General features: G+C 39.1%; 1 protein-coding gene across 2 annotated transcripts in view; it reads right to left on the reverse strand.

Annotated features, from left to right (window-relative positions):
* Positions 1 to 27,906, reverse strand: part of AFF3 (AF4/FMR2 family member 3) — a 576,000-nt gene that overhangs the window by 174,465 nt on the left and 373,629 nt on the right. For both annotated transcript variants that reach the window (XM_018054921.1, XM_018054920.1), the window contains 2 exons: positions 25,837 to 25,873; positions 12,327 to 12,378 (listed from right to left, as the gene is read on the reverse strand). In XM_018054921.1, coding sequence (XP_017910410.1) covers positions 12,327 to 12,378; positions 25,837 to 25,873 — 89 coding nt within the window. The remainder of the gene's footprint in view (positions 1 to 12,326; positions 12,379 to 25,836; positions 25,874 to 27,906) is intronic.

Raw genomic sequence — 27,906 nt, forward strand, 5'->3', positions numbered from 1 at the left:
AGCTCATAATAGTTTCCCAGTCTTTTATTGTACGATGTGCACGCCGGGCAGACCACTTCCTTCCACTACATTTTGTTATTTCTTTTTCGTAGAAATTTAACTGTTTGTGTTTAATCCAGTTTCCTTAATTTATGAAGGTCATTTTGAATCCTCATTTATTCTTTAAAGTTATCGCTATTTTGTTCAAATGCTGATGGGTGCTGCCTTAGGAGTTTTCTACAAGCCTATGCTTTCGACCTCAGACTTGAGCATTGGTTGGCCAGTGGTGGGCAAATCTGGATTAAGTAAGCACAGTGACCCTGCCAAATTGCAGTCTTCCCTGTGTCTGGGAGATCTCCATTTGCTCCTTATTCCTAGAACTTTTCTAGTAAAGATGTAAAATCTAAAAGGATTTCAGTCTGCCTTAGTCACTTGCTCTAAAAGGTCATCACCATAGTCAAGGTCATGGAGGTTTTTTTTTTTTTTTTCTTTTCTTTTGGCTGTGCCATGCAGCGTGCGGGATCTTAGTTCCCTGACCAGGGATCAAACCCATGTCCTCTGCACTGGGAGCATGGTGGAGTCTTAACCACTGGACCGTCAGGGAAGTCCCCATGTAGGTTTCCTTCTGTGCGATCTTCCAGGAGTTTTACGGTGCTGTGTTTTACACTTAGGTCTGCGATCCATTGTGGGTTAATTTTAGTGAGGAGTGTAAGGCTGTGTCTGGATTCATTTTTCGAATATGTGGATATACAGTGTTCCGCCACCATTTGTTGAAAAGACCATCTGTGTCCATCGGATTGTCTTTAATTGCTTTTCTGAGACTGGCTGACTATATTTAGGTGGGTTTGTTTCTGGGCTCTCTATTGTGTTCCATCATTACTTAGCTACTTTTTTGCTAAGTATTAGCTTTATAGTAAGCCTTGAAGCTGGGTAGTTTGGGCCCTCCAACTTTGTTCTTCTTTTTTCTTGTATTGGCTATTTGACGTCTTCGCCTTTTCCCTTACAGACTTTAGAATCAGTTTGTTGATATCCACAAAATAACTTGCTGGAATTTTGATTCAGATTGCACTGGATCTAAAGATGATGTTGGGGAATTTGTTAATTTTTTATTAGAAATATTCCATTATGTTTCCAGTACATTGGAAAGTATTCCAGTATTCCAATATGCCAAAATTGTTTATTCATTTACCAGTTGATGTATATTGGGGTTGTTTCCAGTTTCTGACTATCAAGAGTAAAACCACTATTAAAATTCTTGTACTAATCTTTTAATGACATATGTTTTTCATTTTTCCCATGTTAATAATTACAGATGGAACTGTGTGCCTAATTGCTGGGGAATGCAATAAATGTGTGTATAAGAAACAGTTATTTAAAATGGTTATGTGATTTTTACACTCACAACAGTAATACACAAGAGTTTCAGTTGCTTCATAACCCATGATTGTTTGGTGGTGTTGGTCTTTTCAGTTTTAATCATTCTAGTGGGTATATAGTAGTATTTCATTGTGGCTTTAATTTGCATTTCCCTGAAGATGAATATTATCAGTAAAATGAATGTTTTCAATTCCTTATGGCCACTTATATATCTTCTTTTGTTTTGTTCAAGGCTTTGCCCATTTAAAAATATCTGTGTTTTCATCATTTTGTTATTGAATTGTCAGAATTCCTTATATATTCTGGACACAAAGTATTTGTCAGGTATATGGACTGTAAATATATTCTCCCAGTTTGGGTCTTGTCTTGTCATTTCAATGACCATAGATTTAGAATTTTGATGAAGTCCAATTCATCAGGGCTTTCTTTTCTCTGGTTTTGTGGTTTCTGTAAGAAATCATTGCAGGTTATAAAGAAATTGTCCTATGCTTTCTTTCAGAAGCTTTGCAGTTTTGGCTTTGTTGAGGTCCGTGATCCATCTCCATTGTGTCTGGCGTGAGATTGATATGTTTCCCCAGCAGCTGCTCAAGCACCATTTGTTGAAGACTTGGCTTTCCCCACTCAACAGCTTAATGTCTTTATCAAAAATCAGGTGACCATATATTTGTGGGTCTATTTCCAGATTCTATTTTATCTGTTTTATGTCAGTGCCAAACTATCTTAATTACTTTAGTTTTACAGTAAACCTTGAAATCAGGTACTGTACGGCCTCCAAATTTGCTCTTCTTCAACACTGTTTTGGCTACCAAGGTCCCTTGCTTGTCTATAAAAATTCGCAAGGCAACTTGTCATTTTCTATCAGTGTCCTACTGCCCTTTGATTAACATTACGTCATAGTTGTATAAGAACTGACATATTAACATTCAATTAGCCTTCCAATTTCGGAGAAGGCAATGGCACCCCACTCCAGTACTCTTGCCTGGAAAATCCCATGGACGGAGGAGCCTGGTGGGCTGCAGTCCATGGGTCGCGAAGAGTCGGACACGACTGAACAACTTCACTTTCACTTTTCACCTTCACGCATTGGAGAAGGAAATGGCAACCCACTCCAGTGTTCTTGCCTGGAGAATCCCGGGGATGGGAAGCCTGGTGGGCTGCCGTCTATGGGGTCGCACAGAGTCAGACACAACTGAAGCGACTTAGCAGCAGCAGCAGCAGCCTTCCAATTTATGAACTTCTCTCCATCTAAGTCTAAAATTTCTCTCCTCAAGGTTTAATGTCTTTTGCTAAATTTATTCAGCATTTTATGTCATTGTAAACAGGGTGGCTTTTATTTCATTTTGCAACTGTTCATTGTTTATTGCTATTAGAAACACAGTTGAGTTTTGTAAACTGACCCTGCTGAATTCATTTACTGGTTCTAGCAGCATGTGTGCTAAGTTGCTTCTGTCATGTCCAACTCTTTGGACTTTGTAAACGGTAGCCCACAGACTCCTCTGTCCATGGGATTCTCCGGGCAAGAATACTGGAGTGGGTTGCCGCGCTCTCCTCCAGGAGATCTTCCTGACCCAGGGATTGAACCTGTGCCTTTTATGTCTCCTGCATTGGCAGGGGGGTTCTTTACCACTAGCACCACCTGGAAAGCCCTAGTAGTTGTTTATTAAATTTCTTAGGATTTTCTCTATAAGCAATCATTCGTAAAGATTTTTCCAAAAGATTTTTCAATCTTTATGTCTATTATTTCCTTTTCTTGCCTTATTGCACTGACTAGAACTTCAGAGAAGGGGATGACAGAGGATGAGATGGTTGGATGGCATCACCGACACAATGGACATGGGTTTGGGTGGACTCCGGGAGTTGGTGATGAACAGGGAGGCCTGGCGTGCTGCGGTTCATGGGGTTGCAAAGAGTCAGACACAACTGAGCGACTGAACTGAACTGAACTGAGAACTTTCAGTGCAATGCTAAATAGAGGAGATAATGCAGACATTAATGCTATGTTCTTGATCTCAGGAGGAAAGTGTTTGGTATTTCACCATTAAATATGATGTTAGCAGGAGGTGTGGGGGCAGATTCCCTTTGTCAGATAAAGTAAGATCTCTTCTTGTCCTAGTTTGCTGAGAGTTTTAAAAGTCATAGATGGGTGCTGAATCATGTCAAATGCCTTTCCTTCATTGATTTAGAGGATCATATGGTTTTCTCCATTATTTTATTAATACGGTAGATTATATTGATTATGTTTTCTAATGTTAAGTCAACTAATCGTTCCTGTGATAAACCCTATTTGGTTATAATGAATCATATCCTTGTGTATCATTGGATCATATATACTAATGGTTTGTTAAGACGTTTAAGTTTTTAATGTTTATAAGAAATATTGGGTGATAACTTTCTTATTGGTGATAACTTTCTTTCTTACAAATCCTATGCCATATTTTGGTATCAAGGTTACACTGACTTTATAACAATAAATTCAGTAGTTTTTCTCCCTCTCCTATTTTCTGAAGGAGTTTGTGTAAGACCAGTAGATCATTTTTGGTGTTTCATTGGTAGAAATATTTCTTACTTAAGTTTTGATGGAATTTGCCAGTGAAACCATCTGGCTCTGGAGGAATTTTCTTTGTGGAAAAGTTTTGAATACAAATTCAAATTTCTTTAATAGTAATAGGGTCATTCAGATATTCTATTTTTTTCTCAAGGCAGTTATGATAAATTACATTTTCTGAGGAAACTATTTCATCTAAGCTGTCAAATTAATTAGCAGAAATTGATTCATAATATCCAGTTATTACTGTTTAAATTTCTGTAGGATATGCAGTTATGACGACTTTTTCTTTGCTGACGTTGGTAATTTATATTTTTCCTCTTTTCTTCCTTGATTAGTTCCGTCAGTGTTTTGCTAATTATACTGAATTTTTAAAAGAAACAAATTTTGGCTTTCTTAATTTTTCTCTATTGTTTTACAATTCCTACTCCTATTGTTATATGTATTTCTCCCTAATTATTTCGGTTTACTTTATTCTTCCTTTTCTAGCTTCTTAAAGTGGAAACATAAATTACAGTTGTTCACCTTTGTTCTCTTCTCATCTAGCCATGTAAAGTTATATATTTGTTTTTGTTGTGTATATTGTTTTAGTGAATCCAATAAAAGCTCACAAATTGTACATGCATTTTCATTCAGTTAAAATTATTTTCTAATTTCCTTTTTGACTATTCTATTTAGGAATGCGATTTAACTTTTAAATATTAGAGGTTTCCTGGAATTCCATTGCTATTGACGTATAATGGAATCATGCTGTGATCATAGAACATGTTCTTTAAGATTTTAATCCTATAGAATTTATTGATATGCCTTTTACTGTGCACAATAAGGTCTATCTTGGTGAGCAAATCATGTGTACTTGGTTATATTATATCTTACACTTTTTGGGTAGTGTTTTATAAATTTCAGTTAGGACGAAGTGGTTGTTGATGTTCAAATCTTCTATGTGCTTCCTAATATTTTGCTTAATTTTTTTCAATCGATTACTGAAGAAAGGGATTTAAAAAATTTCTATTGTTCTCTCAGTTTTTGTTTCACATATTTTGATGATCTATTAGCAAATACACCCATATTATGACTGTTATGGTTTCTTCATTAACTAACCTTTTTAGAATGAGAAAATGTTCTTTTTACCTCTTCTAATACTTTCCATCTAGACCTCTATTTGGTAGTTTAATAGTATCACCCTAGCTTTCTTATACTTACTATTTACACAGTCTACCTTTCCCTCTTTTGGCTTCAACCTGCTGTTTTTTGTATTTAAACTGTATATCTTAAAGACAGTAGGCACTCTTTTCAGTCTAACCTATTTTGGTATTCTATTTTAATGCCTCCAATGGCATTTATGCTCTTTTGGATATTGTTAGTGTTTTGCTAGGTATTTCACCATGCATCCTTAACTTACTGCCAGCCTACCTGCATTTAATATTATTATATATCACTTCACATAAAGTGTAAGAATCTTCTAGTCATGCAATTCCACTTACTCTCTTATCCTTTGAGCTATTTTATCATAGATTTTATATTTGCATACATCATAAATCCCATAAAACACTATCTTATTTTTAGCATTAAATAATCTTTTTATACTTACACATATATTTTTCATGTCCTGTAAATACTTCCTTCATGTAGGTTTGAACTTCCACCTGATATTATTACCCTTCAGTCTGACAAATTTCCTTTATCATTTATTGTAGTGCAAGCCTCCTGGAGACAAATTCTCTCAGATTATATAACATCAAAAATAACTTTATTTCACTTTATTTTGAAGGATATTTTAGCTAGATTTATAATTCTAACTTGACATTTATTTATCTTCTTTTTTTTTTTTTTGTCTTTCAGCACTTTAATGATGTCTTTGCTTGTATTCCAGCCTCTGTACTCTGTGGTAGGAATCTTTTGGTTAACTGCATCACTGATACCTTAAACATAATATGTTATTTTTCTCTACCAATGTTTAAGATTTTCAAGATCTCTTTAATTTAGGTTTCAGCAATTTTACCATAATCTTTTAAGGTGTGGTTTTACTTTCTTTATCCTGTTTAGGATTTGTTGGGAGAAGGAAAATGGCAACCCACTCCAGTGTTCTTGCCTAGAGAATCCTGTGGACAGAGGAGCCTGGTAGGTTGCTGTCCATAGGGTCGCACAGAGTCAGACATGCTGAAGCGACTTAGCATGCATACATGCATTGGAGAAGGAAATGGCAACCCACTCCAGTGTTCTTGCCTGGAGAATCCCAGGGACAGAGGAGCCTGGTGGGCTGCCGTCTATGGGGTCGCACAGAGTGGGACACGACGGAAGCGACTTGGCAGCAGCAGCACGATTTGTTGAGCTTCATGTAAGTTAATGTTTTCAGCCAGTTTAGGAAGGTTTCAGCTATTAGTTCTTCAAATGTTTCTTCTGATCTACTTCTCTGTCCTCTCCTCTGGGACCCCAATTACATGTCTATTATACTGCTTGACACTGTCCTATAATTCACTGAGGTTCTGCTCATTGTTTTTAATCTCCATTCTCATTGTTCTTCATATTAGATAATGCTTACTGATCTGAAGTTATTCCCCCGTTATTTCATCATTTCCATTTTTCACTTAAGATTATCCAATGACATTTTCATTTTAAACACGTTGCTTTTCAGTTGCAGGATTTTTATTTGGTTTGTCTGATTTGTTTTCATTTCCCTGCTGAGAGTCCTCGTCTTTTGCTTACTATGATCATGTTTTTGTTTATGTTCTTGAACATATTTTATTTTATTTTTTTACATTTTTTGTTTTACTTTTTTAATTTTTATTTTTACTTTACAATACTGTATTGGTTTTGCCATACATTGACATGAATCCACCACGGGTGTACATGCATTCCCAAACATGAACCCCCCTCCCACCTCCCTCCCCATAACATCTCTCTGGGTCATCCCCGTGCACCAGCCCCAAGCATCCTGTATCCTGCATTGGACATAGACTGGCGATTCAATTCTTACATGATAGTATACATGTTTCAATACCATTCTCCCAAATCATCCCACCCTCTCCCTCTCCCTCTGAGTCCAAAAGTCCGCTCTACACATCTATGTCTCTTTTGCTGTCTCTCATACAGGGTCATCATTGCCATCTTTCTAAATTCCATATATATGTGTTGGTATACTGTATTGGTGTTTTTCTTTCTGGCTTACCTCACTCTGTGTAATTGGCTCCAGTTTCATCCACCTCATTAGAACTGATTCAAATGTATTCTTTTTAATGGCTGAGTAATACTCCATTGTGTATATGTACCACAGCTTTCTTATCCATTCATCTGCTGATGGACATCTTGCACATATTTTAATATCTACTTTAAAGTTACTGTCTGAAAATCCCAACATTTAGGTTACTTTTTTTCTTGATTATGGACAACAATTTCCTATTCCTACACATATTCTTTAATTTTGGGTTAGGCAATAAATATTTTGCATGGTATGTTATAGAGGCTTTAGATTCTGTTTCATACCTTTAGAGTATTAATATTTTTGTTCTTTCAGACAAATCACTAGCTGAACTTGTGAATACTTAGGATTACATTTTGTTATGATCTACTTTGGTTTTGCTCTTAAGTTTTAGGGTGAATCTTTATTCTTAAAGGCAAGGCCTTTCTGAGGTTTCAGGCAAAAACCCAAGTATTTGTAATGATTTACATTAGATTCCCTATAACTTGGGTGAGATTCAAATTCCATACTCTATAGGCAGTCATAGGCAGTAGATGTTGACATCTCTGCTCAGCTTTTCAGTGGTTCAGTTATTGTTTTCCACTGGGCTCATTGGCCTTTCCCCATACATATGCAGTTTAGAAGTCATTCAAGCATGACAGGGAATTTAAATACAGAAGTGGAACTCTCTTCTGTATGGCTGCCTTCTCTCTGGAATTTCCTCCCTTAAATCCCAGCCACCCTGGCAGCCTTGAACTCCATCTTCAGACACTTCAAGATTATATGATCATGGCCTTGCATCGCAGTTGTTCTTTGTGGAATGTGGAGTGCCCTCAGAGGAGAAGCTGCGTAACTGTAGATCTCATGCATTCCAGTTTCTTTCTTTCAAGGGTCAAACTGCCAACATTTTCTGCCTTTTCTCGATCAGACTCTAGTGTCTTCAAATTCTAAGTTTTGTTTTTTTAAGAATATTTCATCCGGAGTTTTCAATAGTTATCAGAAGGAGAGTTAATCCAACATAAGCTTCTCTATCACTGAGAACACTGGCATTCTATCACAAAAATTTTAATTTGTGTATGTGCTAAGAATAAACTGTAAAAAGATCTAAAAAACTCTCATCTTTCTGAATACTCAGAAAACCATTCAATAATATATCCTGAAGGGATCCTCAGGTGTTATCCAGACTACTCTGTCCTATAAGGCAGTCCCTATACAGTGACGTATCATGTGTTATGATTAACCTCCCGCTCTTACTTACTTGTTTCAGGAGGTAATGTTTACTGAAGTAACGTTAATTACCAATGTTTCAGTAATGACTCCATACAAGTATATACTGCAAAATGATCATCACAGTAAGTCTAGTTGACATCTATTTCCACACATAGTTACACTTTTTTGTGTGTGTGATGAGTGCTTCTAAGATTTACTCTTAGCAACTTGCACATATTTAATACAGAATTATTAGCCATAGTCACCATGATTTACGTTACATTCCCAGGGCTTTTTTATTTTATAGCTAGAAGTTTGTGTGTTTTGACCACCTTCACCCATTTTGTCCACTGCTCACCCCCAGCCTCTGGAGGCTACTAATCTGTTCTTGGTATCTATGAGCTCTCTCTCTCTCTTTTTTAAAGATTCTACATCAAGTGAGGTTATATGGTATTCGTCTTTCTGTTGGACTTATTTCACCTAGAATGATGCCCTCAAGGTCCGTCTGTGTTGTCACAAGTAGCAGGATATCCCTCTGTTTAAAGCTGAATAATATTCCATTGTGTACATAGACCACATTTTGCTTCTCCATTCATCTGTCAGTGAACACTTAGGTTGCTTCCATGTCTTGGCCATCACAAATAATGCTAATCTCCAGCTAGGTTGGTAAAGAATCTGCCTGCAATGCAGGAGACCTGGGTTCGATTCCTGGGTCAGGAAGATCCCCTGGAGAAGGAAATGGCAACCCACTCCAGTATGCTTGCCTGGAGAATCCCATGGACAGAGGAGTCTGGCGGTGTACATACAGTCCATGGGGTTACAGACATGACTTCGCAACTAAACCGTCTCACTTTTAAAAGAGGCCAGTGAGGAAAGATGCTTCCTTGGAAAATGAGCTGTATGGAGACTCAATTTTATACTACAATTTAAATCCATAGAATGCCTTTAAATAATTCACAGTTCATGGAACTCTACAGACAAAGGGATGTAGCGGCATCTTGGAAGTCGACATTTTCCCACCAAACCACAAATGCGGAACGTGTGCCTTTCCCAGGGCCTGTGTATATGTTAGCGACAGTTTCCTTTGCGCTGCTTCACCCCTTCAGTTCCGACGGAGTTCATAATTTTGGTCTGCTTTATCAGGTTATCTCGGGCTTCCCTGGTGGCTCAGATGGTAAAGAATCTCCCTGTAATGCAGGAGACCTGGGTTCAATCCCTGGGTGGGGAAGATCCCCTGGAGGAGGGCATGGCAACTCACTCTAGTGTTCTTGGCTAGAAAATTCCATGAACAGAGGAGCCTGGTGGGTGTCACACAGGGTCAGACATGACTAACGTGACCTAGCAGATACCCATCAGGTCTTCTCAGCTTGCTCCACCTTCTGGCATCCGTACACTCTGATTCTGCTGAACTGGCTTCTGAATCATTATGATTATCCTGACCCTTAATGTTGAGTATCCTCTCAAAATCCACATGCTGAAGTCCTAACTTCTAGTACTCCAGAAGATGATTTTATATGGAGACAGGGTCTTCACCAGGGTAATGATGTTAAAATGAAATCATTAGGGTGGGCCAAAATCCAACATAACTAGTATTTTTATAAAAAGGGGCAATATGGGCACAGAGACGTGCATAGGAGGAAGATGATGTGAAGAAACTCAGGGAGATGTTTATCCACAGAACAATGAACAAGACCTCGAAAAAGATCCTTCCTTCATAGTAGAAACAAACCCTAATGATAATATTGGGTTTCTAGCTTCCAGAACTTAGATAATAAATTTCTCTTGTTCACGGGACCCAGTTTGTGCTACGTTGTTACAGAGGCCCTAGCAAACTAATATGCTTACCATTTAACAAATAAATAGATTCCCATTTTTCTACTTGGATTGACTTACGACTTTGTTTTGTCTCCTAAGATCCACTCACCCCCTCATCATGGTAAATGGCCAAAAAAAGCAAAATATCCTAAGATTTGTGTTCTAGTTTTATCACTCAAATTGAATGACTTTTCTGATTCTTAGATTCCTTATACGAAAAATAAGGATACTATCCCTGCCCTACTAGCTTATCTAGATAAAGCTCAGATAGGGTATCACATAGAGACAGTAAATCTCTACCCGAGTCTAAGGCAGCCTGAGTTCCTGCTCTTCATTCGTAATAAGCTATTCCTCTTGCCTAATCGTAACAGAACCACTGCTAGAGGGCTCTATGAGAGGATCAAGCTCAGAAGTCTCCACTTTTAACACAGGTCCAACCTCAGACTTTATTTCTGCTATTTCTAGTTCAAGAGGCAGGATGTGAGCAGATGAATAAGGAACTGCTTTGTTCAGGAATGTGGGGTCACGCTTCAAGCTTTCACTATTCACAAATCTCTGGAGGGTTTAAAAGTAATTTCTCAGACAACATATTGATTTTGTTAAGGTAATGAGTTATAGAAACTAAGACTTTTCAGAAATGTATAAGGGAAGGAGAGCTTTAGTGGCACATGAAACTGTATTAACAAAATTTGAGTCTATCGAACGTGATTTTTCTTTTTCGGTTGTTCTGTGAGGTTTGTGGGATCTTAGTTGCCCAACCAGGAGCTGAACCTGGGCTCTGGGCAGTGAAAGTATGGAGTCTTAACCACTGGACAGCCAGGGAATTCCCACTGTATGTGATTTTAAATTTGAAAAAATTAAACGTAGGATGCTAGCTGCTTTCTAACATACTTTGTATGTATCTTTGTCTGCTTTTAAAATGATTTTGTTGAAAAATGGTTGCTTCTATAATAATTAACACTTTTATAAAATTAATTATAAAAATAAAACTTACTCTCAAATAGTTTACATTTTAGTTGCATAAATTTTTATCTAGTCTCAAACGTTGTTCAAAAGAACCAAATTTTTAAAAGTGACTCTACCCTTTTCAGTTCTCTAGAATGCCTCCAGATGGCATTAAAACCCTTTTCTTATTTTATATAGTAAAAAATTTAAAAATTAGTACTATTTTAATAATTAAAAACCAGACACATTCATTATATCATTAGAAATCATGATAACAGAACCACTTATAACTTTTAGGATATCTTATATCTTAGGATATAACTTTAGGATATATCTTAAGAAAAACCAGCAAATAGTCACAATCTTTACGAAATAAATCGTCATCCTATACAAGCCAAAGACTCTTCCTAGACTGAGAAACACATCTTGGACAAATACACTCAATAATGTTATATCACAAGCTGTCATTTCTAATGGCTAGAAAGCACTTTAAATGCTTAGTAAGAAGAGCACTGGTCCAAATATAGATATATTCACAAAACTGTCTTATAAGAAATCACATTTAACTCCTCAGAAATGATAAAAAATAATGATTTTTAAGAAAAAAAAACTTGTTACTACTTCCTATTCAGCCAAAATAATTTGTTAGCTCGTGAGTTATGTAAACTTTGGCACATAAATTTGGCATCAAATTAATCATCCAAACATTTTTTCGATTGCTTGAGTATTGAGAGCAGAAAGACGAAATGTGGAATGTGTTTTAAAAGAGCCCTTTCTTATCTCTTTACAACTGTGTTTGTTAACTCAAAAACATGGATAATCCTTCATGTCTATAACTGTACATTTCACATAATTCAGAGGTGAGGTTGCAAAGGGCAGGCTTTAAAATGACACAGGTACTTCCCAGGTGTGTAGGACAGACGATCTCCCAGTATGTGAGAAACATTTTCCAATTATTTATGACAGTGATAGACGTTGCTGAGCAAGTTCCAAAAGCTCTCCTCCCTCCCTCCGCCCCATAATACCATCAAATCTCATTACATCTATCTGTACATTATAAAGAGGAGCCTTGTGTTTTCAAGATTGCTCTTACTGGGCTAAAGCACTAGAAAGACCTCAAAATGCAACTGCATCCAAAAGCATGTAAGCAGGCATTATCATGAGAAAGAGAACCACAGACTTCCTTCCATTATTATTATTACTATAACAAGATATTTGCGCTATTTTGTATTATAAGCGTGTTAGAGAACTCGGGATAGAAACAGGAAAGAGACTTACGATGTATTCGATGTGCCATTGTCTGGACTCTCTGGCTCGGCATCACCTTTCTCTTAAAAAAGGAAGCAGAAAAAAAAATACCTTGTGAGTGTTACAGCCTTTAAGATTTAAGAGAGATTCAATATTAACAATCATTCAAAATGTGCAGCAGGAGGCTTTTAAAACATCTTTTTATTGTCCAAGAACTGGATTTGCAAAATAGTTTCTTCTCTGTAATACAATTGCCGGGCATGGATCTATGAACAGGTACGAAGGAGCTGTTTGCAAACAACCAGAGGCTCAGAGTGGAGACCCTGCCTAAAGATAAATATCTTATAGATGGAACCTGTTTTCTTCCCCTTCATTTTACAGAAAATTTAAGGAAATAAACCCCATTAGCATTCTAGATGCAAGGCACTTTGACGCTTTCTGCCATGTGTATGCTCAGTCACTTCAATTGTGTTCAACTCTTCGTGACCCTATGGCTCCTCCGTCCATGGGATTCTCCAGACAAGAATACTGGAGTGGGCTGCCATGCCCTCCTCTGGGGGATCTTCCTAAACCAGGGATTAAACCTCAGTCTCTTATGTCTCCTGCACAGGCAGGTGGGTTCTGCACCACCAGCGCCACGCGGGATGGTGGTGCCTAGCTTGGGTTTAGCCCTGCTGCTGCTGCTAAGTCGCTTCAGTCGTGTCCAACTCTGTGCGACCCCATAGACGGCCTCCTACCAGGCTCCCCCGTCCCTGGGATTCTCCAGGCAAGAACACTGGAGTGGGTTGCCATTTCCTTCTCTAGTGCATGAAAGTGAAAAGTGAAAGTGAAGTCACTCAGTCGTGTCCGACTCTTAGCGACCTCATGGACTGCAGCCTACCAGGCTCCTCCGTCCACGGGATTTTCCAGGCAAGAGCACTGGAGTGGGGTGCCACTGCCTTCTCCAGTGTTTAGCCCTAACACAAGCGAAACCAGGTGGGCAGCATCAGAGCTTGGACAAGAGGATTGTACACAACACTGAGGCTGCACCCCAGCTTACAAGATCCCTAAGAATGACACTGCAGAGAACCCTGGCAGCAGATTCTGGGGTCACCCTGTTAGCACAGAATAAGATGCAAATCAGAAATCCTTCCTGACCACCTGAGAGGCTAGTTAAGCAACGTTTCTGCCGTATGTGGTCAAGGATTGGATGGGTCCATTTTTTGGAGTTTTAAAGGGCAAATTCCTCTCACAGTATATATAATTCTTAGATCCTCAACCACTGATGGTTTGAAACTATACATCCTCATATTACAAGGTGCTTCTTTTTATTTCCTTGAGGCTAGGAGATAGAAGAAGGGCCACCTGGGAGGTGGCTCAGTGGTAAAGAATTCACCTGCTAAGCTGGAGACATGGATTCGATACCGGGGTTAAGATCCCCTGGAGCAGAAAACGGCAACCCACTCCATATTCTTGCCTGGTAAATTTCACGGACAGAGGAACCTGGTGGGCTACAGTCCATGGGGTCAGAGTTGGACACAACTGAGCGACTAAGCAGCAACAGAGGAGACAGGAGGGTCGTGACTGCCACGTGAGCTAGCTCTGGTTATGCCGGCTATGCACTGCTAATAGCTTAACAAACCCCAGAGAAGACTATGAGTTGCAAGGGATGGGACTGAAGGTGGCAACTTGCTTCATTTTGCTATTTCAAGTCAGGCCTGGAGACCTTGTAGAAGCCCTCAGTCTATCATTAAGGGCCTCAGGTTTATGCCCTGTACCAAACTCCTTTTTGACACGTAGGCTGAGGAATGACCTCCTAAATCACATGATGAACACACTTCAAAGATGCTGTCCAAGCTTCTTTTTTCCTTATAGGAAATGAAACAGTTGTGAGAGAAAGAAGACCATTCTATATGACCCACACACCTATCTCAGACGTGACTGTGCTAATGAGTGCCCACATAGTGCTTGAAGCGCCCATGAAGGGTAGCCACCTTGTAAAAAAGTCACAACACCTGTTTTAACTGCCTCAGCAGCAAACACTGATCAGACAGAGCCCCCAAACATAGGAAATCATGGTGAAGTAAAAGTAGAGACAGCAAATTAATAGACTTTTAAGCTCATATTTCCATATCATATTTTGTCTTCCAGGCCAGACCTGTTGTGAACTCATTGAGAGACAGGCAAGACCTTGTCAGCTACTTTCATGCTAGAAAATAACCTAATTTAGTAGTTTCCAGAATTACTTTCCAATAAGTAACCACAATTCCTGCCAGAATCCCCAAATACAGAGTTACCTAAGACAGGTAAAGACAACTGGCTGCTGCTATGGTTCAGGTGTGTCCGACTCTTTGTGACCCCCATAGACTGCAGCCCACCAGACTCCTCTGTCCTTATCAAGATTGCTCAGTGAAACATCAACAACCTCAGATATGCAGATGATACCAGTTTAATGACAGAAAGTGAAGAGGAACCGAAGAGCCTCTGGATGAGGATAAAAGAGGAGAGTTAAAAAGCTGGCTTAAAACCCAACGTGAGAAAGACAACTAGACGGAGGTTTGACTTTTCTTAAACACAGTGACTTTTCCCCCTTTCATCTGGAGAAACTGGTTATGTTTCCTGGTCTGCAGCCACCAGAAGTCACCCCACAACTCATCATCATCAGGAACGTAAACAGCAGGCAACCGTAAACATTTCTGAACAACTTATGTCAAAAAAAAAAAAATCAATACGCCTTACGAAGACATTATTTGGATGCTTGAATAAATATGTTTTACCTTGATCAGCAATGCTGCCAGATAACCTGCGGGCTGGGGGACAGAGGCCTTACTGCACCTGGGGTCTGGGGGCTGCGGGGAGGGCTGGATCAGTGCAGGCGCGAAGCTGCAGCTGATTACCTCTGCTCTTAGCAGCACTTATGTTGTGGCAACGGGGAAAACAGAACAGATTCTGGCAAACAGGAAGGATGCAACAGGGCCAAATGAGGCATTTGTGAACAGTCTGGGAGTGAATGCTCTCAGCTGATCATGAATTAACCTTTCTGGGGGGAAAGTGAGCTCAGGATAAGGTCAGGAATTGAAACTATGTCTGTTCATCAGAAAGAACTAAACACAAAATTCTCCCCAAATATCTGGAAATTTTAGGTGATGCAATTTCTGAAGTTAACTTGAAATGTCTGAGTGTACAAGCCAGGAAGAATCATAGGCTCTTTATCAGGACCCAAGGGAAAAATGATGAATGTAAGCCAGAAAAAGTGCTCAGGAAGAGACTTTCCAGTTGGGTGCTCAGGAGATGTTTCCTTGCTACCACCAAACAGGACTATTGGGGGTCGTTCTGACTATTTCAGCTGATTTCACAGTAGATTCCACATTGCTGTCCTTTGGAAGGGACCTGAATTGATCTTTTGAGGAAATATAATTACAGATAGGAAGAGAGAAAAAATGAGCCATAGAAAGAAAAATTATATATACACACACACGTACGTATGTACTCACACATGTAAATAGATATGTACATGTATATCTATATTATTTGTGTTTTTTCTTTTTAAATTTCTTTTTAACTTTTTATTTTATGTTAGAGTATAGTTGATTAACAACGTTGTGTTAGTTTCAGGTGTATAGCAAAGTGATTCAATTATACAGATACATGTATCTGAAGCTGCAACTGTGGCCACCTGATGAGAAGAGCTGACTCATTGGAAAAGACCCGGATGCTGGGAAAGATTGAGGGCAGGAAGAGAAGCGAGTGACAGAGGATGAGATGCTTGGATAGTATCACTAACTCAACAGACATGAATTTGAGCAAACTCTGGGAGACCGTGAAGGCCAGGGAAGCCTGGCATGCTGCAGTCCATGGTATGGCAGAGTCGAGCATGACTTAGCGAGTGAAAAACAGCATTCTTTTCCAGATTCTTCTCCTGTTTAGGTTGTAACATAATGTTGAGTATAGAGTTCCCTGTGCTGTACAGCAGGCTCTTGCTGGTTATCTGTTTTAAATATAGCAATGTGTCCATGTTCATCTCATGTGTTCTTTCAGCGTGACACTCTGTATTTGTCTCCCTGAGCCTTCCACAGGACCAAGCACATATACACACTCAGCATATGTCTGCTGTCCGATGACCTTTCATTACCGCAGAATCCCACGCGATAGTGGGAAAGAGGAGGATGACGTATGTGCACGTTCCGCTGAGAAGGATACAGACTTTGACGTATGAAAGTTTTGAGGCTCCAATAGGCCACTTAAAAAGTTACAGTAGCTACATGTTTAATCCAATAAATGTACCAAGGGCTTATATAGCGTGTACTCTGTCTGGAAAGATAGATAATGTCTAATTTAACTGAAAACGACTGCACTACTGGAGTACCACTGCACTCTACGTAAGTGGTACTATGAAAAGGAAATCAAAGTAGACCTGGGCTGCATTCTGCTGGGAAGGAAGCTGATGCTATACTAGAGCATTTCTTTATAGTGAAAGTAATCTGTGCTCATGGTAACAACCATTATGCGAAATAATACACTTATTTTTAGAGAAATTAACTTCAGAGATACATAATAATTTCTAAGATGAAAAATGAGAGAAGGTATTTAATATACTTATATGACCACTTCCCTTCTTACAATTGTTGCCAGTTCTTTAACTATTTTTAATGTCCATGCTGTGCTTAGTCACTCAGTCATGTCCGACTTTTTGTGACCCCATGGACTGTAACCCACCAGGCTCCTCTGTCCATGGGGATTCTCCAGGCAAGAATACTAGAGTGGATTGCCACGACCTCCTCCAGGGGATCTTCTCAACCCAGGGATCAAACCCAGGTCTCCTATATTGAAGCCCTTTTAATGTCTAGTGGGTATTTTAACTTTAAATAAATTTAATCCTCTATTTTTTGATTAATCAACTTCTGACAGTACCTTTTCTTTTATACTATGTGAAGTGAAGAAACCCCCCCATTTATTCTTCCCTCCTGCTCTCCCCTCCCTCTATCACATCCTACTCTGCACAGCTATACCTTTCTTCTTGCATAGTCGAGATTTAAAATATTTATACTCTGTTCAGTAATTATTGAGCCATCTCATTAATATTAATCTAATTAATAATTTAAGTTTGGGAAGTGCCTATAGGCCAATGAGAAAAATTATATATGAATAGTGGAATTTATAATATTGTAGCAATATAAATATTAATCTCTAAGAAACAGTAGAAAGACTGGACCTGTGCAGAAGGCCTGTCACTAAACTTGGTCCCCAGCATTTACGTCAAATGGATTTTCATTCTTACATCTCACTGTGGCATAGATTAATTTGTCTCAGACAAAGGCTATGTCTTTTCTAAAAAGAAGTTCAATAGAGCATGCATGTAATGTGTGTAAAAATGTGTGTGTGTGTATATATATATATATATATATATATATATAGGCTTCCCAGGTGGTGCTAGTGGTAAAGAACAAACCTGCCAATGCAGGAGACACAAGAGACGGATCCCTGGGCTGGGAAGATCCCCCTGGAGGAGGGCATGGCAACCCACTCCAGTATTCTTGCCTGGGAAATCCCATGGACAGAGGAGCCTGGTGGGCTACAGTCCATAGAGTTGCAAGGAGTCAGACACAACTGAAGCGACTGAACACACACACACACACACACACACACACACACACACATACACACACATCTTTTAAAAAGTAAATCAGGTTAATTGTGAAAACACCTTGCAAGCCGAGAAATGGGACACTGACAATAAACAGCCCAGAATCCTCTTAGGCTTGCATCCTATTGAGTTCCCGTTAGCGAGTAATGGAATCTTGTGTTAATCTTCCAACTTTTCTTGATGGTTTTGGTTGTCCTGTATTTATTTGTAAGCAAAATACTCTTCGGTTTGTCCTGATTCTAAATTTCCCGTGAATGGACTTGTACCGCATGCATTCTTCTGGAGCTTACTTCTGTCACTCAACAGTGTGATTTTTAGATTCGGCCAGCATGATGCACCTAGCTTCGGTTCATTCATCCTGCTGCTGTGCAGCATCCCCTTATTTAGTTCAGGTCAGTCGCTCAGTGGTGTCCGACTCTTTGCGACCCCATGGACTGCAGCACGCCAGGCTTCCCTGTCCATCACCAGCTCCTGGAGCTTGCTCAAACTCATGTCCATCGAGCTGGTGATGCCATCCAACCATCTGATCCTCGGTCATCCCCTTCTCCTCCCGCCTTCAATCTTTCCCAGCATCAGGGTCTTTTCCAGTGAGTCAGTTCTTCACATCAGGTGTCCAAAGTATTGGAGTTTCAACTTCAGCACTAGTCCTTCCAATGAATATTTGGGACATCCTTTAGGATGTACTGGTTGGATCTCCTTGCAGTCCGAGGGACCCTCAAGAGTCTTCTCCAATACCACAGTTCAAAAGCATCAATAAAAACCTGCTATTTTCCTTTATTTGACACTTTCTTTTGGTGTTTTATTTAAGAAATACATCAGAAAGATGTTCTCTATACCCTTTTGAAAGTGTATAATTTTACTTGTCCCATTTAGGTCTTTTGCAAATACCTGGAATGGTTTCTATATGTGATGTGAGGTAGGAGTTAACTTCCTTTTTCTCCCTGTAGATTACTAGCTATTTGGGCGCTACCTATTAAGAAGCCCGTTCTTTCTCCATTGATCTGCACTGTTAGCTCTGACATGAATCTGGTTTTCATATGTCTGTGGGTCTGTTTCCCCTATACTGTTTCACTGCCCAATCTGTCTATTATTATCTTCATTACTTAGTTTTGGTGTTGTTTAGTCGCCAAGTCGTGTCCTACTCTTTGCAAGCCCATGGACTGCAGCACGCCAGGCCTCCCTGTCCCTTACCATCTTATTACTTAGCTAAAATAGTCATTCATTCATTCATAATATTGGTAACACAAGCCTTCAGCCTTGCTCTTCTTCAAGAGTATGAGCTATGTATTTTTGGCTCTTTGTAATATTAAATAAATGTGAGAATCAACCTTGTCAGTTTCCACATACAGAAAAATGAAGTTATAATTTCACTGTCTCCTGGTTCCCACAGCTGCTGTCAAAAGTCAACCGGAAGTTTAACTGTTGCTTCCTTATTAAATGGTATTTTAGGAATTTTTCTTTATTTATGTGGTTTGCAGTTTAACTATTATGTATCTAGTGTGGACTTATTTTTCTTTATCCTGCTTAGTATTCATTGGATTTCTTGAATCTGCAAGGTAGAGTTTTTCAATTGTGGAAAAATTTCAGCCATCATCTCCTTTAACATTCCCTCTCTTTCCTTATCTTTTTCTGGAATTCTAGTTAAATATATGTTAGACCTTCTTGCTTTATATCCCAGGTTTTTAAACATCCTTTCTCGACTGCAGTCTAGGTAATTTCTTAAGTTCAATTTCCTGATTCATTACTTTTTCTTCACCTATATCTAAACTACAGTTAAACCTAAGCAAATAAATTTTAATTTCTGTAGAGGTTCTGATTAGTATACTTTCAAATACTTTTGCTACCATATTTTCAATTTTCTCATTTTTGAAAATTAACATAAACATTCTTATTTTATGTTCTGAGCTTGGTAATTCCAGTATCTGAAGTCCTTGGAGGTCTCTTTAATTCTTGGCTGTCTGTTGTTTTTCTTTGCTTTTGTTCAAGGTCTCTTGTTTTATTGTATATAAATATTTTTGATAATAAGTGCTCATTTCCCTAGGGATTCTCATTCTTTTATTTGTTCTTCTCTATTTTCTTTGTTTTCTTTGTGTGGTATATTCTAAATAGCCAGATTTGATCTTTCTGTAATGACTAATCTTTATGTGCTTTAATTTCCTTTCATATTTTTTTATTGCTTTTGCTTTATATTAGGAAAAAAATGTTTTCAACCTTATATTCTAGACTTCAGCTATTATCCATCATTTCTATTAAGTTTAAAAATTTTGTCAACTTTATCTTTGATTCTCAAGTACTCATTTGATCTATAACTGCTTCTTTTTCATACCAATCTGTTCTTTTTATTTGATGCAAATAATTTCAATTGCTTCTGAAGACTGCAGTCACATTTGAAAATTTTTTCTTCTGTTTCTTGAATTAAGTAGATTTCCTCTGGGTCAGTGTTTTTCTTTGTTGCTCATGGTTATGTATTCACCTTTTTGAATGTGAATTCAAACTGGTTAAAAAGTACTGGTGTGGATTTTCTGTATTAGTATATTGATCTATCTTGCTAACATGTTTCCCTTGTAGGGAGAGGCTGATTTACAGCTTTTTCTAAGTGGACAGAGTATGTTAATTAGAGTTCAGGAGAGAAGAACTCTCAAGACAAGCTGGGAGTCCTGACTGTCCTCTGAACCCCCAGCAAAAATAGGAAGCAGTTTAGTCTGGGTGTACAGCATTTTGGTTTATTTCCCTCTTGAGAAAAACTGATTTTTCTTCCACCAACCTTAGATGTTGGAGAGGAGTCTTGAGAATCCCTTGGACTGCAAGGAGATCAAACCAGTCAATCCTAAGGGAAATCAGTCCCGAATATTCATTGGAAGAACTGATGCTGAAGCTGAAACTCCAATACTTTGGCCACCTGATGTGAAGAACTGACTCATTTGAAAAGAGCCTGATGCTGGGAAAGATTGAAGGTGGGAGGAGAAGGGGACGGCAGAGGATGAGATGGTTGGATGTCGTCAGCTACTTGATGGACATGAGTTTGAGCAAGCTCCAGGAGTTGGTGATGGACAAGGAAGCCTGGAGTGCTGCAGTCCATGGGGTCGCAAAGAGTCAGACACGACTGAGCGACTGAACTGAACTGAACTGAACCATAGATGTGTGTTTTCAAGGTTTGGTATTATCTCAGAATCTACTCTGCTTCTCTCTTAGGTGCATGTATGTGCCTGTGCTTAGTCACTCAGTTGTGACCAACTTTTTGTGACCCTACGAACTCTAGCCTGCCAGACGACTCTGTCCATGGGATTCTCCAGGCAAGAACACTGGGGTGGATTGCCATGCCCTCCTCCAGGGGATCTTCCCAACCCAGGGATAGAACCTAGGTCTCCTGCATTGCAGGCGGATTCTTTACTGTCTGCGCAGGCAGATTCTTTATTGTCTGAGCCACCAGGGAAGCCTAAGAATCCCTTCTCCAGGGTATCTTCCTGACCCAGGAATTGAACCAGAGGCTCCTGCATTGCAGGCAGATTCTTTACCAGCTGAGCTACCAAGAAAGTCCCTCTCTCTTAGGTACCAGCTCCCAGCTAGAAGTTCTAGATAACTGTTAATTTTCTTGGCAAATGTTACTTTTTTTTTTTTTTTTTTTTTTTTGTACGTTGGTTTCTGGGGGAGGAAAACCACACTGAAAGCTCCATATGAAAACCTGCCAAGATGGGAGTGGAGGCGTAAAGGCTGGAAGAACAGCCATGTTCCCATCACTGTCTACAGTCCACCCCTCTTCTCTGCTGGGGTTGAGAGGGAATTCAGCCTCTCCTGGAGTGAGCTCTGAAGGACATTCCCACCACCACTATGGATTGTTTATGTTTGTTTCATTATTTTCTTTTTTCTGAGCCATCACCTTCCCTGCCCAGGATCATCTAACAGCACAGTCCCACCCACTCTCCATTTTCCAGAAACTCAGCTGAATTTCTGGTTTGCTAATGAAATTCTTTCCTGTTTTCAGGGCTATTATGGATTTCCTTCCTTCACTGCCGCTTTTGGTTATTTTAATGCAGATTCAGAAGGAGGGAAAGAAGTGCTTATGCTCAGTCTGACACAAGAACGGGACATTCTCACACCTTTAAGAAACTATAAACATGCATCACCTATTTTAATGTTTAAGTTTCTCAACACTTAATAAGCTGCCATTTTATAATATTAAATTAATTGGTAATCAGCAGTCAAGGCTATGGTTTTTCCTGTGGTCATGTATGGATGTGAGAGTTGAACTGTAAAGAAGGCTGAGTGCCGAAGAATTGATGCTTTTGAACTGTGGTGTTGGAGAAGACTCTTGAGAGTCCCTTGGACTGCAAGGAGATCCATCCAGTCCATTCTGAAGGAGATCAGCCCTGGGATTTCTTTGGAAGGAATGATGCTAAAGCTGAAACTCCAGTACTTTGGCCACCTCATGCAAAGAGTTGACTCACTGGAAAAGACTCTGATGCTGGGAGGGATTGGGGGCAGGAGGAGAAGGGGACGACAGAGGATGAGATGGCTGGATGGCATCACTGACTCGATGGACGTGAGTCTGAGTGAACTCCAGGAGCTGGTGATGGACAGGGAGGCCTGGCGTGCTGCAATTCATGGGGTCGCAAAGAGTTGGACACGACTGAGCGACTGCACTGAACGGAACTGAAGCTTGCTAAAGCAGCTCTCTTTTAAAAGATTTGGATTAAAAAATAATTTTCTGTTTAATTTATACACTCTTTTCTCTTAGTATCTACATAACATAGTTTTCTAATTTCAAAAATAAAAAAGCACTGACCTAGAGCGGGGAAGATCAGTCTATCAAGATACATTTTGTTTCTCTGAAATTCAGTGTTTTCCTCTTTTCTACATACTTAGTGGAGTCATGATTCCCCAAACTGTAATTATTCCAAACTAAATGCAAGAAACAGCACAGGAGATGCTGGTAGGACCCGCTCTGTAAAGTTTCCAGGGTGCTATAATAGACAGAGGACACTCTGATTTTTATTTTTTTCCATTATGATTTCTTACGGGATTTTGAATATAGTTCCCTGTCCTATCCAGTAGGATCTTGTTGTCTATTTTATATACATAATTGTATCTGCTAACCCCAACTTCTAATTTGTTCCCCCACTTTCCCCTTTGGTAACCGTAAGTTTGCTTTCTGTCTCGGTAACTGTGGCTCTGTTTTGTAAATGCGTTCGTGTCACAGTTTATATCTACCCATGAGTGATATCATGGTCTCTCTCCTCTGCCTGACTTACGTCACTCAGCATGACAGTCTCTAGGTTCGCCCACGTTGCTGCAAATGGCATTATTTCATTCTGCTAGGTAGTCAGAAGAGGGAAAAGGAATCCAGGACGGCGGTGGCTAAAAGACAATGAAGAGAAAAAGCCCACGAAAATAGAACAAAGGAAGGTCCAAGGACCAGAGTGAGGACCTCAGGTAAAACAATCAATACTCCTGGCTGGCCCAATTTACACAGGACAGGCCCAGGAAAAAACAAAACAAAACAAAAAAAACACGTATAAAAAGAGGAGCCAACGCCAGCTCGCTCGCTCTCTCTCCCGCGCACTGAGGCGCTCTTCTCTTCGTGTCTTTGGATCGACGTGCCCTGATGCCTTGAAGGTGGATTTTCCTGCTATCTTCTAAATAAAATAGAGCTGTAACACTGAACTGTAACACTGATTTGTCTAAGAGCTATAACACGGTCCATTCGAGACCTGAGAGCTATAACACGGTCTATCCAAGACCCGAAAGCTGTGACACGCCGAGGGGGCTTTCATGTCCATCACTCCAAATCTTTGTTGCGACAAGACAAAAACCAAGGAGCATACACCCGCCTGACAATATTTTTTTTTTTTTTTTTGCTGCATAGCATTCCATTCTGGGTATGTGTGTATGCACACACTTGTATACACAAACATACCACATCACTGATTTTTAAATAATAATATTATCTTTTTAATGGGAGAAGCTTTATTCGAAAAAAAAAAAAAAAACAAACCCTTACCCCTAGAAAAGAGAAAGTCAATAACAAATATCCTTAGATGATGAATTGCCAGAATGTGGTTTATGCCATATCATGTAGGTGCCACTCACAATTCCAAAGAAGGTAGGCATGCTTACATTATCTCAATGGTAGGATCAGCAAGAAAATGTCATGCAGTGCCAAAAAAATAGGCCAGAAGCAAACAAGAATCTTGGACAGGAATTTAATCTCACACGGAAGGGATGGAAGCAACCTTTTAGGGGTCAAGGTTATGGGACGGAAAGCCTATTGTCTTTGGGACAGAGATCCTTGAATTCAAATCCTGTCACCTTTTTTAAGCCATGTGACCATGGTCTAGGTATTAACTGCAGAATCTCATTTTCATCCTGTGCAGAATGAGGCTGCAATGCCTACTTCATACAGCTACTGTGGGGATTAAATGAAAGAGCGGACATAAAGAAGAGCCTGAACACAGAAGGGACTGAACAGCTATTTCCTTTGTTCTTTTTTATGTCAAAGACTCCAAGCTGAGAGGAAGTACATTTATTCTATTATATCTATTATCTCCTCCCTTTACCCTGAGCTGTTTAAGTTGAAATGGAAAGAAATGGTGAGCAAAGCACAGGCAATTCTTCTGTATGCTCTTGTCTTTGGCATATGATGCCGAGGCCTGCACACCTCATGAACTTAACCATGCATCTCCTGATTCCTTTCCTTACTATTATACTTATTAATTTCTATAGATTTCAAGTCCCTTGGAATTTCACCTCTTCCCTGGTGCTTGTGCTCACAGCACATTCCAACAGAGGGTGGGATAATTAATGAGATTGCCTATGCACTATTATGCCATCATCCCCCTCCCCTGACCTTCCTCTAGCTGTGCACTGAAAGTCTAGGGCTTTCTAATGCATTTGTCCCGATGTCTTTTCTCCATAATCTTTCTGCCCTCACAGATGCTCAGTGGGTGAGCCCCAGACACATCTACTGGCTCAGAGTGATTTTCACGTTCAAACATAGCCTTGAAATTTGCAAGCAATGCTCTTTAGCCAACTGGCTGGTCAAGAGACGAACAAAGCCCAGTCTCTGTGGGTGTGATTACATGACATGGATGGGGTGGCTTATGCATTTTTAATGCTCAAGAAAATATTAATACCAATTAGCACTGCTGAAGAAGAGAATTAAAACAATACTTCATGGAATGATATTCTCTGTTTGATGATGAAGCCCCAGTGTTTTATTATACACTGGGTTCAACAACGAAATTCCTTCTAGGACACTTTAGTCTGTTTCTCCCCAGAAGAGGGCATGGTTTCTTCATGGATTCTAAGAACATTTATCATGAGATATTCTGATTGTTCTCTTTGCCCACCTATTTTCTTTTAATTTAGGTAACTCATTAGTTGCCTTTAAAAAGATTTTCCCCTCATACACACCAGAGGCCAACTGTAAGAAAGGATGGTATTACTTCCTCCTAGGGCTACTCTGAAATTCACCATTTTATACTGTGGCCCCAAGTAAAAAGTGTTAGTTGCTCAGTCATTTCCAACTCTTTGCGACCCCATGGTCTGTAGCCCACCAGGCTCCTCTGTCCATGGAATTCTGCAGGCAAGAATACTTGAGTAGGTTGCCATTCCCTTCTCCAAGGGATCTTCCTGACCCAGGGATCGAACCTGGGTCTCTTGTATTGCAGGCAGCTTCTTTACCATCTGAGCCACCAGGGAAGTCATATTTTGTCCCTACTTCCCTTGAATAAAGATAGAACATTCAAGGTCACGATGTACCTTATCCATGTGGGCAGCACTTTAACAAATGGCCCTCATATTCCCCACTTGATTTTGTCTTAGTGAAGTTCTTTTAAACCTATTGTATATTGCATGCATCCCCACTCTTCACCCACTTCCACCCCTACATATGAAGCTACAGAAAGAAGCATTTCTTACTTGGATTATTGTGTCCAGAGGAGGCAAGCTGAGAGTCCTAAAATAAAACAAGAATTATCAATTAATTTTCTTATTTTTTTCATTAGACTTTGTTCTTCATTTCACTAACATTTTAATATTGATTATGTATTGAAACAATACTATTTTGTTTATATGAGATTATAAAAATTACATGATAAAATTATGTTCACATCTTTATTCTTACAGTTTCAATGTGGCTACTATGAAATAAAAAATTTTATGTGTTTATATTATATATCTGCTGGACAGCACTGCTTTTGAGGAATAACAGAATGACTGGATATCTAATGGAAAAAAATAACCCTGACCTTTATACGAATTAATCTTAAAATCACTCTAATTAAATCATAGATCCAAGCATAAATACCCAAACTATAAGGGGTCTAGAAAAGTAATCTTTTTATTTTGACTTTCAAAATGAGATATATTATCGGTCGCTCAGAACCTAATCACTGATCATAATCTCTACCAGCTACCATAAGGAGAAACATTTTCGCGTTCCTTAAGCAGTTCTGGTATACAGCTCACAATTACTTCTATGTTGTATTATGGACTTCTTGTTTTGCTCACTGAAGTGAAATTCCTGTAACATAAAATTTACCACTTTAACCTGAACAGTTCAGTGGCATTTCGTACTAAACCACCACCTCTAATTGCAAAATATTTCTACCATTCCAAAGTCAAATTCCTTCCCCATTTCCCCATCTCCTCAGTACTTGGTAACCACCAGTCTACATCCTGTCTTTATGGCTTCTCCTATTCTGGGTATTTCATATTAATAGAATGATACAATATGTCACCTTTTTTGTCTGGCTTCTTTCATTTAGCATAATGTTTCAGAGGTTCACCCATGCCATAGCACATGTCAATGTTTCATTCCTTTTATGGCTGAATAATACTCCATTATACATGTACACACACACACACACACACACACACACACACACACACACACACCCCAGTCTGTTTATCCATTCATCTGTTACTGGACGCGTGGGCTGCTCCCACCTTTTGACAGTTGCGAGCAGTGCTGCTACAAACGCATATGCACGTGTACTTTTTGGACCCTTCTTCAATCCTTTGAGTATACATCTAGGAGTGGAGTCGAGGGTCATATGCTAATTCTACATTAAACTTTCTGAACAACCACCAGACTTTTCCACAGTGGCTGAAACGCTTTGAGTTTCTACCAGCAATGTATGAGAGTTTCAATTTCTCTACATCCTCACCAAAGCTTGCGATTTTCTTTTAATCAAAAAAATTTATTATAGGCATTTAAGTGGGTATGTAGTAGTTTCTCATTGTGGTTTTGACTTGCATTTCCCTAATGACTATGATGCTGAACATCTTTTCATATGTTTTTTGGCCATTTGTATACTTCTTTGGATAAATGTGTATTCAAATACTTTGTCCATTTTCTTGTTTTCAATAGTATCAAAATTATCTTTATTTTTTCACTGAAGTATAGTTGATTTACAATATTGTATTAGTTTCTGGTGCACAGAAAATGATTCAGTTATATACACACACACACACACATATGCACATATTCTTTTTTATATTACACTGTCCATTTTTCAATCGGGTTGTTTGCCTTTTTGTTGTTGAGTTAAAAGAGTACTTCATATATTCTGGATACCAGACTTTTATTACATAAGTGATCTGCAAATATTTCCTCTTATTCTGTCAGTTGTCTTTTCACTTTATTGATAGTGTCCTTTAACACACACAAGTTTTTAATTTTTAGTTTGACTTTCAAAATGAGATATATTATCGGTCGTTCAGAACCTAATCACTGATCATAATCCAATAAGTCCAATTTATCTATTTTTTCTTTTGTTACCTGTGCTTTGGGGGTCATATCTGAGACTCCACCGTTAAATCCAAGGTTGGAAATACTAATCTCTGTTTCTTCTGTGAAGTTCATGGCTCTAGTTCTTATATTTGGGATCTATGTATTACTGACTTTTAATCTAACCCTTCACTCTCACCACCCTTTCTGTGGATGAGGCTGGCAACCATCCCAGTGGGACATTCCACTGAGCAACT

The sequence above is a fragment of the Capra hircus genome, chromosome 11 (genome assembly GCF_001704415.2).
Source record: "Capra hircus breed San Clemente chromosome 11, ASM170441v1, whole genome shotgun sequence".
Taxonomy (NCBI): domain Eukaryota; kingdom Metazoa; phylum Chordata; class Mammalia; order Artiodactyla; family Bovidae; genus Capra; species Capra hircus.